At 34.9% G+C, this 17,467-nt stretch overlaps 1 protein-coding gene across 3 annotated transcripts in view; it reads left to right on the top strand.

Moving 5' to 3' along the window:
• FGF12 (fibroblast growth factor 12) overlaps positions 1-17,467 on the top strand; it is a 543,450-nt gene that overhangs the window by 357,879 nt on the left and 168,104 nt on the right. For all 3 annotated transcript variants that reach the window (XM_072807854.1, XM_072807853.1, XM_072807852.1), the window contains one exon: positions 2,350-2,453. In XM_072807854.1, the coding sequence (XP_072663955.1) occupies positions 2,350-2,453 (104 nt within the window). The remainder of the gene's footprint in view (positions 1-2,349; positions 2,454-17,467) is intronic.

Here is a 17,467-nt window from a genome sequence, read left to right as displayed (position 1 = left end):
AATAAACGGCTCTGGGCTAGGTAGCTTCTGAGTGGTGAGTTTAGAAACTATGTTGTCTGCAAATCTCACACTTTCTTTGTGATCTGTTGCTGTTCAAATCCTTAGGCGTCACGTTTCTCGTTTTCTGTTTGGCAAAGTTTAGAGCTCCAAGATTAGAGTGACAGACAGTCAGATATTTATCCCTACTTTATCTACATAGTGTTCATTCTCATTTCTCCCTAGTATGAATCAAATCCAATTTACCAGTTCCTTTCTGTGCACATACATTATTCTCCAGAACCACCTAAAATCTTGTCCCACTAAAATGTTTTTCCATATTTGACTTACCCAAATTCTGCCCTTTCTTTGAGTGTCAACCAGGGTCCCATCTTCTGTGTGAGACATTTCCTGAATATTTCAGGCCACACAGATCTTCCATTTTCCTGAACTTCTGTAACATAGAGAATATAAATAGAATGCATATATTACATTTAATTATAGAAATAAATTATACACTGTATCAGAATATTCCATATGTCTTAGGTTTCTCTCCCCATCTAGACTTTAAGGTCTTATACTTCTTAAGTTATTTCAGTAGCACAAGGACAGTGGTAAGAACATAGGAAGAACAAAACCAGTTCATATTCAAATTGAGCCAACTAGTAATTCTTGAGCATCTCATAAGATATAGTCTTAACTTTCATCTCAAATGAGGAAACAGGTTCAAAGAGGCAAAAAGACTGATCCAGTGTCAAGCATCTAGGAATTAAAACCTGCTGTAATAAAGCTGTGGTCCTAGGCTTGATCCTCTACAAATATCAACTGAACATTTGTCTGGAAGCCAAATACTCTGTGTGTGTGTTGTTTAACTTACCATCTCAAGTTGAGAGAAGCCAAGGATAATTAGGCATTCCTGGTAATCTTTGGGTGGATTTTCATACATCTTATATTCAAAACTAAGAAGGTGACCAGAACCGATGGATATTTTATCAGTAGAAAAGAGGGATAAGAACTTCCAACTAAACCAAGATGTTAAAAGTGAACTATAGGTATATGCCCTTATGTATGCCACCATGAGATATTTAGTCCATAGCCATGTTGCCACCTGTAGAGCCTATATGATTACTTTCTTCCCTTATGTAATCTGAATTTTTTCAGGGAAGGGGCAATGTTTTATGCTTATGTTCATTTTATAATCGCGATGACAACTAGAGTAGTGCTAAGGAGATACAATTCATAAAAAATACATTGTTGGAAGAAAAACATTATCTTCTTGTTTTTCTTTCGGGTATTTAAATACCTTCTTCATGTAGACTGTTGAATATTTTCACTGATGGACAACCCAAATATTTAAAGACTACAAGCATGTTCCCATTTCATCTTAGGATATTGAATTGAATTGAATTGAACAATTTTTAATGGTTTTAGTGGTTTTATACATGTATATATACATATGTATATATATCTGTGTATACATATATATATATGTTCTGAGATATAAAATATGTCCATCAGAGCTTAAGCTATCAATTATTGATCCTTTTATATATATCTACATTTACCTGTAAAATAATTGAGCCATAAAAAGAAATGCTTTCATTCCACCAATATAGCTAAGAATGATTTAGTGATTTTTATGTTTATCTCCTGTATTCAAGGCAATGTTTAGGACCACAGGGAAAAATCTGAAAATAAAAAGCTCTGGCATAGGTTATAAAGATCATATTTTATTATTACTTATGACTGCAATGGCATTTTCTGCTGTTGAAAATATTTAGGTTCAAATTATTTTTGTTTGAAAAAATCATATTACACTATTTAAGTATGTGTTCATTTTGTGAAACAAAAATATGGGGCCCATAGAGGCCTTGTAACGTAACCCCTTTACTAGAGATGAGTTTATGGGATTTACCTGAGGTCACAGAGTTAATTAAAGGTAGTTCAAAAAAAAATAAAATAAAATAAAATAAAATAAAAAAAAAAAAAATAAAGGTAGTTCAGAGGGCAGCCTCTGTGGCGCAGTGGTTTAGCGCCGCCTGCAGCCCAGGGCGTGATCCTGGAGACCTGGGATCGAGTCCCCCGTCTGGTTCTCTGTGGAGCCTGCTTCTCCCTCTGCCTGTGTCTCTGCCTCTCTCTCTCTCTCTCTGTGTCTGTCATGAATAAATAAATAAAAATCTTAAAAACAAAAACAAACAAACAAAATAAAGGTAGTTCAGAGACAAGAAGCCAGTTCTCCTTATCCCCTCAGTCTTCCTCTCTCTCCCTACTAATTTCAGTTTATACTTTTTAATTCTCAAAAGAGTCATCTAGAGAAGCAGGATGATTTATTCCAAAGGTCACTGATTCTTTCCTCTCTTTTTTCCTCTCCAGCCCTCTTCAATCTAATTCCTGTGGGCCTGCGTGTGGTGGCTATCCAAGGAGTGAAGGCCAGCCTCTATGTGGCCATGAATGGTGAAGGCTATCTGTACAGCTCCGTAAGTACCTTGTAAAATGTGTGCGTGTGTGTGTGTGTGTGTGCTGTGTGCACACATAAGCTGGCATTGAGAGGTAGGTAAATAACCATTGTTTTAGGGAAGAAAACTAGAAGTTGAAGTCATTTTCTATTTTCTGACCCAAAATGTCAGGCTTTTATTAAGATTTTATAATTTACAATGTGAAAGATTGTGCCCTGTTGAGAAAGAGCTAGTTACTCTCAATACAGTGCAAACTCTCTTCATCTGGCTTCTACTTCTAGAGGATAATCAGTCTTTCAAATTTTACCTTTCTGTTTAAATAAAGGGGTGAGGCAGTTTTCCTTTTTCCTGTTACTTCTTGAAGCACAGAGGATGGTTTAAAAAGTTAAATTCTTCAGTTTGTCTGGGAGTCTTCTCTGTCTTCTTGTTGGGAAAAAAACTTTTGGAATAGGTTGTGTTTTGCTTGTATTTAATAAATTTTTTCAGTACCTAATCCATCAGATTCCTGGCATAACTGGTCACTTCAAAACCATGTGAATTTATAGAATGAGCTCTTGATTATGACTGGAAATTTGAGTTTTATATACATTTCAGTTACTATTTCTTTTTGGTCAAGTTCCCTTCCCTCTTTGGCTTAATTTCTGGACTTTTAAAATGAGAGTGTTGGACACCATATCATTTAGCGTCTCTTTTAAAACTAAAACTGATACATTTAGGTAGCATCAGTGGCTAGATTATAAGCACTGACATATTTTAAAGTACTTAACTCTTGTCTGATGTCTCTCTGATTCTCAAGATAATAATTTATGTATTGGGAGAGTGTGGCTGCATTGAATCTCATGTATATAGATAATTTCTGTTCTCTCATAAGGGAATTGCCTTTTTGTAGTTCATGAAAAGAGATTCTTGAAAATCATGGGTAAAGATTTCCACACTTTCTATGATCTCAGTAAACAGCATAGTTATTAGGGAAGTTCGCTTATGCCTACTAGATTCTAAATTAAATATTAAATAGCTTTTATTAAACTTCCTCCATATTCAGTTAAATGAACCTCTGCTATCTATGCTTGCTTTTTAGTAATATGTTTGTCAATCATATTAGGATTTTCGTTACTGTCTTATTCCTGAGCATATTCAGATATGAATTTGTATTCATATGCTAGATGTACACATGCACATTTTTTTCAACAGTTCCATTCAATATAATACAGATCAATATATTTTTGGTTAAAACAAAAATGAGCTTTTATTCTTGATGTGTCATAATTCTAACAGTTTTTAATGTCCAGCTATTGTGAGTCTATATTTTAAATGCAAGAAATAAAAAAAACAAAAGGAAGATCAAAGGTTGTTGTTTTGAATGATTCCAATTAGTTAAGCTTTAAAAAAAGTTTTGACTGTATTACAAAGTAAAATATGGAGATGATCTTAGGATTAAGGATTTAATCAGTCATCAAGTAAAGAGCTAAAACTAGCAATTATACAAAAAAAGATGAGTTTAGTTCTTTGGACCAAAGTTCATTTCCAAAGGTTTGGGAAGAAGAAAAATGAAAACAAAACAAAACAAAACAAAGTCTGACAACAGTATCGTAGACAGAGGACAGTTGTCTAGGAGAGAGAGAGAGGGAGGGAGAGAATGTGTCTGTGTTTATGTGTATAGGGGCCAATGGTGGGGAGGGCTCACTCTTGCTGAATGCAATTCCAAAGTTCCTGAGAAGAGTCTAGGTACTCAGTATGAGATAACTGAACTTCATACTTTGAAGCACATTCAGAGACGCATACTTTTTATTCTTGCTCAGAACTAATAGGAGTAAGTGCTGGTGTTTAATTTTAAATGGTGGGCACAGGCCTGAAGATTTTATTATAACTAGGGAAGGCTAATACTAGGGTAGGCGAACCTGAGAGATTATAGAGCACCAAGACTCCATCACTCATGCATTACTGGTCCGTGTGGCATGCCTCAGCAAGATAGCATCAGCATAGCCAGGGCCTTGTGGTAAGTTAAAAGGGTGTTAACATAGGCTTTCTTGAGGTGTTTTTGGTGTGTATTAAGGCTTGAAGTTTCTTTTAAAGAGCAATTTCCTACTTCATGTTAAAAAGCTTGGATAAGCCCACCAATGGAGGCCAAAGCTAGTATATTGCAGGGACTCGTGGTTGACGTGTGGCTGGGGACAAACCCAGGTCCTAAAGAAGCCAGTTAGAGTACAAATGGTATCATTTATCTGGTGTCATTCATCTGGATTGTGTTCATTTTTAAACTAGGAATGAAATCCCTTGTGACTTCTGATTTCTCCCCCTCACCAGGAGAAAGAAAGGGTGCAAAAGATGGAATGCCTGTTGGATAGCATAGAGCTAAAATTTAAGATTAACTCTGAAAAATCCATTTTAATAGCTGAGTTTAATTCATATGCATTTAATAAGATTGCTGATGCATCTGGATTTGTTTTTGCCATTGTAGTTTGTATATTTTTTGCTTCCGTCTTCTTTTTTTATTTCCTTGTGTTGACACTTTTTTTTTCTATTTTGTTCTTATTCTTCCACTAGTTTATAAATGTAGGTTATAATTCTGCATCTTTAGTATTTACCCAATTTTTTAAACATGCATATATAAGTATATAGTCTGCTAAATATTTTTTGTGTGTGTTTCTGTCCTCCTTCCCAAAAGCTGGTGGACCTTAGGCTGTTGCCTTGCCTTGTAAATACCATCACGCTTCTCACCAATTTGGTCAGAAGGAAGAAAACTTAAAAAGAAAATCATCTGCATACTTAGTTATTATTCTTTAGATAATAATTAAATTTACCAATCTTTAAAATAATTTACATGCATATAGTTTTCAGTTTTGTTTGCATATCAAATTTGAACGCTCCAAAGTTTATTTTTCTTCTAAAAGAAATCTTTGTGTTGGATGTGAGGGTCCATAGGTGAGGAATTCATTTCGTCTTGGTACCCATGAAAAGCCTTCTTTTCACTTTCATTCTTGTATTGTAGTTCAGATAATATTACGATTCCAGTAGACCTGTATTTTTCCCAGCAGTTTGAAAATTATATTCCATTGGTTTCTGTCATCTGTTGTTGACTTTGAGAAATTTGCTGTCAGTTTAATATTCTTTCCTTTGTAGGTAACTACAAAAACTACAAAAAAAAAGTTTCCTCTTTATGTTGCATGCTTTACACATTCAACTATAATATCTTGTTGTGAATCTATCTTAATTTATCTTGTTAGAAATTCTGAATGCACTTTTAATCCCCAGATTCATATTTCTTCAGTTCTGGGAAATTTTAATTCAACCCATGTACATTTTATTTCTCTATCTTGATGCTGATAATGTTCAAAATGACTTATGTTAGAAACTCAAATTCATCTACTCTAGAATTAATGTCAGCTATTTTGTGATTTCAATCACTGTTTTTCGTTTTTGGATGTCGAATGGTTTCTGAGTACTATCCATCTGATCTTGACTGATTTCTTCCTGTTTTTACTATCTGGCTCTTTTTATAGGAAGTTATTAACTCATTTATCTCTCTGAGCATTCTTATAATACTTTGTCAGAATTTCCTATGAGTTTAATTTCTTTGGTAATGAATTCATGTGTTAATCGTTGATTTTGTCAGCTATCATTTTTAGAATTGGATTGAAATTATATTAGGATTTAGAATTAGTTCTCTATGTGTTTGGGATTTTGGTCTGCAGGAAATTTTGTTTTCCCTCCCCTCCCCTGCCTCATGATCTTCCTCTGAGGTCTATCCTCACTTTCTAGTTTGTTGTTGTTGTTGCTGCTATCCAGCCTCCAGTGGCAGTAGTTTAGAATAAGATGTTAGAGTCATTCAAAGCTCCTATCCTAGGGTAACAGTGGGGTTAAGGAAGGGGCCCTGGGCTAATTCTAGTTCCTCTCATTGTGAGGCTGTGTCTCTCACTAGATCTTGCCTAAAGTTGTATCAGCATTTTTATTTTAGCATTTTTACAGTTGGAGCAGGAAAACTATACCAACCAATAGTGTGAGCAAGTAGACTGGCTCCAGTCCCCATCCTGCATAGGGGACTTTTATTCCCATTGACTTGCCCAGGGTGGAACCCTAGGGCACACCACCAAGGTCAGGATAGGGAGCTTGAAGCTACAGCCTGCTCAATCCTTTGTTTCCATTCCATACGGATCCTTAGCTTGCTTTGAATCTGGCTATGTCATTTAGATCTTAGATTTTTATATTTTATTCATTATTGCTACCTGTTTGGAGCACAGTGGATGCAACATGGTCTGAACTCATGCCTTTTTCAATTATAGTAAAAACACATGAAATTATAGTAAAAAACACATAAAATTTACCATCCTAACCATTTTTAAGTGTTACATTACAGTAGTGTTAACTTTATGCACATTATTGTGCAACAGCTCTCTAGAAATTTTTCATCTTGCAAAACTGAACTTCTGTACCTATAAACAAAAATTCCTTCCCCCCCTCCCTCTCAGCTTCTGGCAAACACCATTTTCCTTTCAGTTTCTGAGTTTGACTACTTTAGATAACTCATAAGTGTGGAATCATGTAGTATTTATCTGTTTGTGATTGGCTCATTTCACTTAGTATAATGTCTTCAAGGTTCATCCATATTGTGGCATCTGGACAATTTCTTTCTTTTTAATTTTTTGAGAAACCTCCATACTGTTTCCCAAAGCAGCTGCATCATTTTATATTCCCAACAGCAATGTTCAAGGGTTTCAATTTTTCCATATTGTTGCCAACATTTATTTTCCTTCCTTTCCCATTTTCTCTCTTTCACAGTCTGTTTTTTCCTTCCTTCCTTCCTTCCTTCCTTCCTTCCTTCCTTCCTTCCTTCCTTCCTTCCTTCCTTCCTTCCTTCCTTTCTTTCTTTCTTTCTTTCTTTCTTTCTTTCTTTCTTTCTTTCTTCTTCTTTCTTCTCTTTTTCTGTTAGTGGTCATAAAACATACAAGATGAAATCTCATTATAGTTTTGATTTGCATCTCCCTTGGATTAGTAATGTCAAGCACTTTTCATATACATGTTGGCCATTTGTAGGTCTTTGGAGAAATGTCTGTTTAAGTCCTATGACTCCTTGCACTGCCAGTCTTCTCCCTGCCCCCCCCATATCCTTTCTCCCCCTGATCCCCCACCACACCTTACAAAATTGAGATAAATAAGTCTCATTCTGTGATTGTTAATTTAAGGATTTAAACACCAATTTTAATACTGTTTCACTAGTTTTGACCTTTGAAATAGGTAGACTTATGGGTTTTATTCTGCAAATTGCTGGTGGTCATGAAACCATTCATGTAATGTTTGTAGTATGTTATCAACCAAATAACATTTGGAAAAAACACCTGATTTCTTTTAATAAGTCCTCAGATCTGTTACTGCATCTCTCATCTGTGATGCAATAGGACACTTTGTCTGTATTAAAAGGGCCAAGAGTAAATGCCTTTTTTGTTGAACATGTCTATAGAGTTGGCAGTTAATGCTGAAATTTGTCAAATAGCCCTTCCAAAATTATACTTGTGAAATATACAAAAAAAATACATTGAAAAAAAAAGTCCTTTGCCTCTTTTAAATGTGTTTTTTGGCTGTTGAATTGTGAGAGTTCTTTACATATGAATATGAACTCCTTATCAGAAATATGATTGGCGGGCAGCCCAGGTGGCTCAGCAGTTTAGTGCCACCTTCAGCCCAGGGCCTGATCCTGGAGACCCGGGATTGAGTCCTACGTCGGGCTCCCTGCATGGAGCCTGCTTCTCCCTCTGCCTGTGTCTCTGCCTCTCTCTCTCTCTCTGTGTCTATCATGACTAAATAAATAAAATCTTAAAAAAAAATATATGATTGGCAAATATTTTCTCCTATTCCATAGGTTACTTTTTTACTTTTCTTTGCTCTGCAGAAAATTTGATGTAATCTTACTTGTCTATTTTTACATTTATTGCCTGTGAATTTGGTTTCATATCCAATAAATCATTGCCAAATTCAATGTCATGAAGATTTTCTCCTGTGCTTTCTTCTAGGAATTTTACAGTTTTATGTATCACATTAGGTTTTTAATACATTTTGAGTTAATTTTTGTATATAGTGTAAAATAAGGGTCCAATTTAATATATGTTTGCATACAGATAGCCAGTTTTTCCAACACTTTATGTTAAAGAGACATCCTTTCCTTATTGTGTAGTCTTGGCACCCTCATCAAAGATCGCTGGGCCATATTTTTGAGAGATAATTTCTGAGTTCTCTATTTTGCTTCATTCATATTTGTAGGTTTGTCTTTATGCTGGTAACTACACTTTTGATTACTGTAGGTTTGTAAGATGTTTTAAAATCAGGAAGTGTGAGTCCACCTTTTTTTTTTTTTTTAATCAAGATTGTTTTGACTATCCAGAATCCTGTGAGATTTTGTAGATTTTAGAATTTTGTTTCCCCACTTCTGAAAAAAAAAATACCATTGAGATTTACAGGGATTACATTGAATCTGAAGGTTGTTTTGGGTGGTATGGATACTTTGGCAATATTAAATCTTTCAATCCATAAACACAGATGTCTTTCCATTTATTTTTTTTCCTTAATTTCTTTCAGCAATATTTTGTAGTTTTCAGTGCATAATTCTTTTGCCTCCTTGATTAAGTTTATATTTATTGTGCCTTTTGGAAAGGAAGCCTAAAATAATTTTTAATGGCATTAAATGATACTTTTTTTTTAATAAAATAGAGTAAATAAAAGTTTTAGAAGGCATCACTTTCCCACACAAAAGAAGCTCACAAATGCTAGAAACTTCTGTTCCTGAAACACCTTCTTCAGTAGTTCAGGAAACACTGCTGTGTCACAATCTGTTGAGACAGATTTTCCTATAAATTTTACCTTATTCAGACAGTGCCCTTAATTTTAAAATTTTTGCTATTTAACCAGTTTTAACTGACTTGAATTTTAACACTGTTTAATGTTTCATTTCCTTTGAGGTTTACAAGATTTTGAAAAATCTTGTAAAGCAACCTAAATTTTGTAAAATTATCACAATGCTTAAAGATATTGGTGTGGGAATGGGGAGGGTTGCATCTTTTCATCAAATATAGGGAAGATGTAGTCTGAATCTTCTCTTTCTACTATCTTCTGTAAGTTTGCTGTAAGATTGATATCCTTTTATACTTTTCTTAGTTTGACCTGAAACTTGTATACGTAAAACAATTACAGATAAGAATTATTTGACATAAAAATTTAAGTCAGATTATTTTCAAACTGGTCATTAAAAATTGGTGACAAAATATTTTAGATAATTATTATAGTTATATGTGTAATAAAATATATAAAGGATAAAAGTAATACTACTATAGTTACATTGATGATGCTGTTAGAGTTAACATTTTTTTGTTGTTCTGTATGTATGTAATTATTAACCTTCCTTGTAGCTCAGTTCAAATTTAACTGTTACGTGAATTCTTTCTATTACCCATATCAATGAGAATTATATACTACTTCTGCTTTAATATTACAGTACAGTAAAAAAACAGTCTCTGTTTTTCTGGTGGAAAGGAATTATATCACACTCATCTTTGCTACCTGGGCCATACATTTCCTCCAATCACAGCGTTAAGTACATTCTCTGATAAAGGAAGGCTCTCAATGAACTTGTTGAATTTTAAAGAATTGCCTATTGCAAGTGTAGATGAAGTAAATTTTATACAACAGGTGAACAATTAGCTATGACTACACTGGTGGTCTTACAATCCATAGCACAAATGTTCCTTTGTCCTCAAAGTCAACTTTAGTAAACCTAAAATTCATTCAATACATATTTATTGGAACTCTCCCACATACTAGACATTATTCTATATAGTGAGCATGTGAAAATAGGTAAAATAGACAAGATCCTTATCTTCCTAGAATTTTCACTTATCATCATAATTAGTTGTTGTAAGAAGTTTGGGCACAATCTCCTAGACCACCTTCCCTTCTAACACCAATTGTAAGTTTGGGTCAAGGTGGTTCCCAAAACCACTCTTTTTGGTTTGATAATTTATTAGAAGGACTTACAGAACTCACTGAAAGCTAATAAAGTATATACTTGTGGTTATTGTTTATTACAAGGAAAGGTTACAGGGAAGCCAAGGGAAGAAGTATATGGGCAGAGTTTAGGAGACCCCAAAAGTACCAAATGCAATTTCTCTTCTCTTCTTCCTATAGAATCAGAATATGTTATTCTTCTGGTATCAATATATGACAATGCACACGAAATACTGCCAATCAGGAAACTCACCTGAGCCTTGGTATTAAGAGTTTTTAATGAGACTCCATTATGTAGAATTGATTGAATGATTGCCCATGTGGTTGACCTCAGACTGATATGTTGCCTGACCCAAAGTGCTAACCCTAAACTGCATTGTTTCTCTCTGGCTAGTCTAAGATCCTTAGGTAAACAGATATCAATTTCCAGAAGTCAAGAGCAAATGTCACATATCATTTGGGACAAGATTTAGTTCTTTACAGGTATACATACTGTCTAATTGAAGTGAGTGCCATATTTTATGAACATATTGCTCTGACTCAGCCTCCAGTCTCCCCCTGTTATGACCTAAACATGTTCTCTCAAAATGCATGTCGAAGCTCTAATCCTCAATATGATGGTATTAGGAGATGAGGCCTTTGGGAGGTAATTAGGTTTACATGATATCATAAGGGTGGAGCCCTCATAATGGGATTAGCATCCTTATGGAAAGAGGAAGAGAAAGAACTTTTTCTGTCTGTAAGCACACAAAAAGATGTCATGCAAACATACAGTGAGATGGTAGCTATCTGTAAGTCAGGAAGAGAGTCCACACCATGAACCAAGTCTAACAACACCTTGATCTTGAACTTCCCAGCTTCTAAAATTATGCAAAATAAATGTCTGTGGTTTAAGCCACCCAGTCTATGGTATTTTGCTATAGCAGACAAGATACCTCCCTTCTGCCTACCATCTATTTTCTTTCTCCAGCTTGGAAGAAGGAAATGGTGAAAGAAAAGAAAGTCATGAGGGTAACATCTGGTACATCATCATTTGGGAAGTAAAAACATAACTCAGTGCTTTGGACAACTTGGGAGCCTTGACATTTGAATTTAGGAAATTACACTTAAAAAGAATGCAATTTGAATAGCTTGAAACATGCCTAAGACTTGTGAACTAGGCCTCAAGTATTGGGTCCTTTAAAAAAAAAATTATTTATTTATTTTGAGAGAGAGAGAGAGAGTGAGCAGGGGTCAGGGGCAGAGGAAAAGGGAGAGAATCTCAAGCGGACTCCATACTGAGTGTGGAGCCTGAGGCAAAGCTCAGTCTCGGGACTCTGAGATCATGACCTGAGCCAAAACCAAGAGTTTATTGCTTTACTGACTGTGCCACCCAGGCACTCCAGTATTGGTTTTTTTTTTAATGATTAGTTTGGTACATTTAGTACACACATCCATGGCATTTCAGTGATAATGATTAAGATGTTTTAAAAAGGTTTGATTTTCTGACTACAATCAGCATTTACTTTATAAACTCAAAACAATTATATTGATAATGTTGTGGCTTTTATCAGTTATCTCTTATTTAATTTATGAACTACTGAGAATTTATTTCAACTGAGGGATTAACCAAGGTCAAATTATAGGAGGAGTACAGATTCTTTTTTTTTTTTTTTTTTTTTAGGAGTACAGATTCTTATTGTTTAACACTACCTTAATCCATGCCAATTATATTAAAATTATGTTAAAACTAAATCAATGATAAAGCGACTCCTTTAAGTCAGTCTCTGTTCTAATACATAAGTAATATAAGCTGTCACAAGAGTAGCTCTAACAGTGATAGCCATAGCAGCAATATTAATGGCTGTGTTGGTATAAATAATGTAGTTTATTTAGTTTTTGTTGTTTGTAAGGTGCTCTTAGATTTATATGTAATTTGCACAGTGACTCTGTGAGGAAGGACAAGAATGAATCATTAAATATAGATAAAAACTATGGCTTAGAAAGCTTATTGACATAAGACCATCCTAGTGAGTAATAGAACCCAAACTATTATACAAGTCTTAACTCTAGAAATTATGAGATTTTTGATCATACCACACTGCCCCTGCCTTATATGTAATAGATCTTCCCACTGTAGAACATATTCTCAATTTTTTTTTTTTTTTTTTTTTTTTTTTTTTTTTTTTATTTATGATAGTCACAGAGAGAGAGAGAGAGAGGCAGAGACATAGGCAGAGGGAGAAGCAGGCTCCGTGCACCGGGAGCCTGATGTGGGATTTGATCCCGGGTCTCCAGGATCGCGCCCTGGGCCAAAGGCAGGCGCCAAACCGCTGCGCCACCCAGGGATCCCCCATATTCTCAATTTTTAACTGAGCTTTCATATAAACAGTCTCAACTGAGCCTTGCAATAACTGTGATATCGCTATGGAAAGACAAAAGATAGACCTGGGAAGCAGAGCTTATGTGACTAAAATGAGGGCACTCAGCACAGGTTCGGTAGATTAAGAAAGGGAAATCCTAGTTCAATGTTCATTTTTAAAACCAACATTGTTTATCCTATTTGCTGTTGCAGTTAAGGATGTGTCACTCTATACTGCTACAACTTAATGTCAAAAGCATAATTATATTAAAGTCAAGGCAGCCTATCACCTTGTTTATTTATAGGCATCAACAGCAATAAGAGCAAGGATGAGAGAGAGATTTCTTAATTGACTCATGTCCTTTTGCACTGTTTAGAATTACATGCCTAAATCTGGTGCTGCAGTGAGAGCAGACAATGTCAAGATTGTGATAAGACACTGACTTTATATTGAAAAATTAAGTCAAGAGTTATTGAGAAACATGGGAGGAGTCTTTGAGGAAGAAGAAAGAGGACCAACACTGAAAGCTATAAGGGGGGGATAAATTTATGCCTATGAGGTGACAATAGGAGAAAGTACTTTTTAATTTTACTTCTCTAATTTCTTTTGCTTCTCACTATCATCGATGTCCAAAATTTCTCATTGCTGATGACCCAATAAAACTGTTCTCAATTTCTGCAAAAATAACTTACATATATTGCACCTTGATAGGATATTTATCTGTATATTCCCTTTCTTCCTTTTGTTAGAATTACAAGGTTTTGTGTCCTATTTATCTAATCAGATACAAGGAACTTGAAGTTAGTGATCAGATCTAATATAGATTAATATATCCTATGGCACTAAAGACTGCAATTACCATATAAAGGTATCCGTTAAAATCCTGTTGAGTGAAAAAAAATATCCTGTTGAATGAGTTGATGGATGTATTTCATGTAGTTTAATTCTGAAAATAATTCATTGGGCCTTTGGTCTTAATGGTTTTTGTAATAATTGTGCTGATTGTGTTTCTACACATTTTCTAGTTCAGTTATTTGGTTCAACTTTGAATAGGCTATGACTGTACTATTGAAACATGGCAAGCTTGCTATAGGAGTCATTGTTCGTGCTTCTCTGCATTGAGGTCAATATTGTGTTGTAGTTTTAAGAGCTAATGTCGTGTTTTCCTCTCCATACCAAGCATTGCTTATAAGAGAGAGGGAGCTAAGACTGGCCGGGGCATCTTCCTAGGAAGCAGCCTAATCATTGCGGTTCATCTTTCAGTGGAAGATTTCCATTTTATGTTGAAAAGAAATGGCAGATTTTTTTAAAAATAAACATATGTAGGATAGTGATACAAAATGATTATCCACTCTAGAATTGGAGTTTCCTCAACGGACTTCCTCATGGCATGTTCTGAAATCTGACACATATGCAGAACTATTTCTTAGGGCAGGTAGTAAGGTAGTGTCTCTGAAAAGTCCTGAATATTTAAGGAGAAAAAGAAAGAGAGAAAGAAGGAATACCTTAGCCATTAATGCCAAATGAATTACAGAGTTTTGAAGTCAATGGTATTTGGATAGAAAAAAGTCAAAGGCCAAATCACAAAGGTTTGTTTAGCGTTAGTTTGTTAAATATTCAGTTTAGATCATTTACATTTTTTCTTCCATATATATGTGATTTCCTTGAGTTTCATATCATTTCTTTTATATCATAGGTTAATTTTTGGCTATAGCACCTAGAAAAAATTTACTTATTTTGTCTATTTTTTTTACCCTCATATATATTAATTAAGTGAACTGAGGTATTCTTAACAATGGAAGAGGAAGAAGAGGAAGAAGAAAGAAGAAGAAGAAGAAGAAGAAGAAGAAGAAGAAGAAGAAGAAGAAAAGAAAAGAAAAGAAAAGAAAAGAAAAGAAAAGAAAAGAAAAGAAAAGAAAAGAAAAGAAAAGAAAAGAAAAGAAGAAAGAGAAGGAGGAAGAAAAAGAAAATATGCAATCCTGCCAGACCAAGAAATTGTCAGGTGTTGCTTGCAAACATGTGACATTATTGGTTTTTGTTGGAATTAGGTTGTCTTTCTTTAGAAAGAATCAATAGGTCATTAGGTTTATTTTCAATAAGGATTAAATAATGGTAAGCATTCATTTTTAACATTATGTTTTTAGTTTTAAGTGGTGTTGATTTTATTCTAAGAGTTTATAACTTCTGGAAGATATTAATACTTTAGCTCCAGGGCTAGCCTTAATTGTAAAAATTAGCATATGTGTTTCTGATAACATTTTTCATTGAAAAATAAAAATAGGATTAGGCTTCTAAGAGCAGCACTAATGAAGACCTCTGGTTAAATCATTTAGAAATGATACTAAATTTTATATTTTTCCTTTCTGCCTTGCCATTAGGCCAATGTGCAGTCATATATCTAAAATTTCTAGATTGCATTTCTGTAGTCATTAGTGAATCAGGCAGTTTTAAGTAGTATTTAAGAATGCAAGCTTTAGAAATAAAACTGGGTTTGAATCATAGTTCTGTAACTTACTTTCTTTGTATCATTGAAGAAATTTCTTAACCTTATAGACTCAGTTTCCTTATATGTAAATTGAGGATAATAACAAAAATGCGTGCTATATAGAATTATAGTGAGGATGAAATGAAAGGAAAGGATCCATGTAAAAGTCTAACACTGTGCACAGTGTTAACCGGTAGTTATAGCAGTAGTAGTAGTAGTAGTAGTAGTAGTAGTAGTAGTTAGTATATGCTCAGTGTATCTTCAGTCAGTTCCTTAGTATCAGTCCATGATGTTCATGTAGTATTAATTCTACCCTTAGTTTCAGTGGTGATTCCTGGTGTGCTTATTCTACTTTCTTTAGCTACTCTGGCCATGCAAGAGTGGTTGTAGAGTATTTGTCCTGTAATTAGAGCCAATTAGCTTTAGGCCCAAGACTTGAAGGAGTTGTTGAAGGAGAGTTGCCTTTTTTTTTTTTTTTTCCAACTGAATTTAGAACTGAGGGGATAAGAGGACTGCAACCATCTTTAAAGCACAAGAGAAATCCTGGATTAGAATGATTCCAATAGTCAAAAGACTGGATACCTAGGTGAAAAGATGGAGAAACCAGGTCTCGTTCATATCATTTGAAGTTGCACATGAAGACACACCTGAAGCCAGCCCTACCTGTGACATTTGCAATTTTACAACTTAATAATTGACCTTCTTGTGTTAACTAGTTTGGGTTATATTTTTAATTTTTAACTGGATAAATTTATAGAGACATGAACCAATTTTCAGAGTAGTCAGACTTCCTGTAAAAGCTAAAGCTCCATTTGTTCCATGTTCTCCATGTTGTTCTTGCTGAGAAATTACCCAGTGGCCTCGTTCTGAAGATTTATGGTTTTACTATGGTTTTCTGGGCCAACCTGATTCCCAAAAGAAATTTTCTGTCATTATTAGTTCTGCCTTCCCTTGCTTTTCCCTCTCTAAAACCAACGTGAGAATGACTAATTTCATAAGTAAATGTTTCTTGGTTTGTAACAGAAAACAAATCATCAAAAGATATAGATCATTTCTTTTTCCATTCTCTACCCTCTCGCCCCCAGCTTGAGCCAGTTTTTCAATTTGGGGCTTTCCTTCTTTGAAATATGTCCATATTTAACTCCCTGGGAGGGAAATATATACATAAAATCAGTCGATAGGCCATTACTTTCATATACTTTAAGGAGGGGAAAAGCAAAAAAAAAAAAAAAAAAAAAAAAAAAAAAAAGATGAGTGCTAAATGCAAATGGAAAAATCAGTTGGTTTTAAATTGAGATTTGAATGGGAGAGAGATGGGGTAAAGCAAGAAACAAGAAAAATCATCCCTATGACCCAGTCTGCAGAGAAGTTGGCTCCTTGAATAGACTGCTCTGAGAAAAACACACACACACAAAAAGAAAGAAAAATCAACAACACAAAATGCTGTGCTATGTGGCCAAATGAGAATGTGTTTCATTTTTTTTTTTCAAAGATTTATTTATTTATTTATTTATTCAGAGAGAGCGAGAGAGAGGCAGAGACACAGGCAGAGGGAGAAGCAGGCTCCATGCAGGAAGCCTGACGTGGGACTCGATCCCGGGTCTCCAGGATCACACCCCGGGCTTCAGGCGGCGCTAAACCGCTGTGCCACCGGGGCTGCCCCCCTCCTTTTTTTTAATGTTCCAAATGTGATGGGTTTATTTTATTTTACTCTGATGCAAAACCAAAGATTTCCACTACAGCACAGAGACCAATATATTATTAAAAGGTCATGAAAAAGTGGTGTGGGACATGCAGGACGTGATGTACAAACTGGAGGGTTGGGTCATTTCCTTTGTAATGTGACACTACATTGTCGCTGAGGAACACATTTGGCAGACAGGGACAAACTAAAGTGCTACATTTTGAGGATACTTCAAGCGTACAGCCTACTGCATTTATTGTACACCAAAAGTTTGTTTCTGTACCACAAAAATTTAAAATCTAGTCGTTAAAATGGAGAAGTGGTTTAGCAACATTGAAATGTATATATCAAAAGTGATATGTTTCAGTCACTTCCAACTGGAAGGAATGAACTTTATTTTGAGGTCATTGAGAAAATAAATCTCCTACAAGGTAACCATATGCTCCGGTTCATCTAGGAGAGTTCTAGTTTATGCAGGATGTCTTAGTGTAGTTATTGAGAGTAACTGCTTGACCCTCAGAAGTGTCCTGAATTA

The sequence above is a fragment of the Canis lupus genome, chromosome 31, assembly GCF_048164855.1.
Source record: "Canis lupus baileyi chromosome 31, mCanLup2.hap1, whole genome shotgun sequence".
NCBI lineage: Eukaryota > Metazoa > Chordata > Mammalia > Carnivora > Canidae > Canis > Canis lupus.
This window is presented reverse-complemented; position numbering and strand designations above follow the sequence as displayed.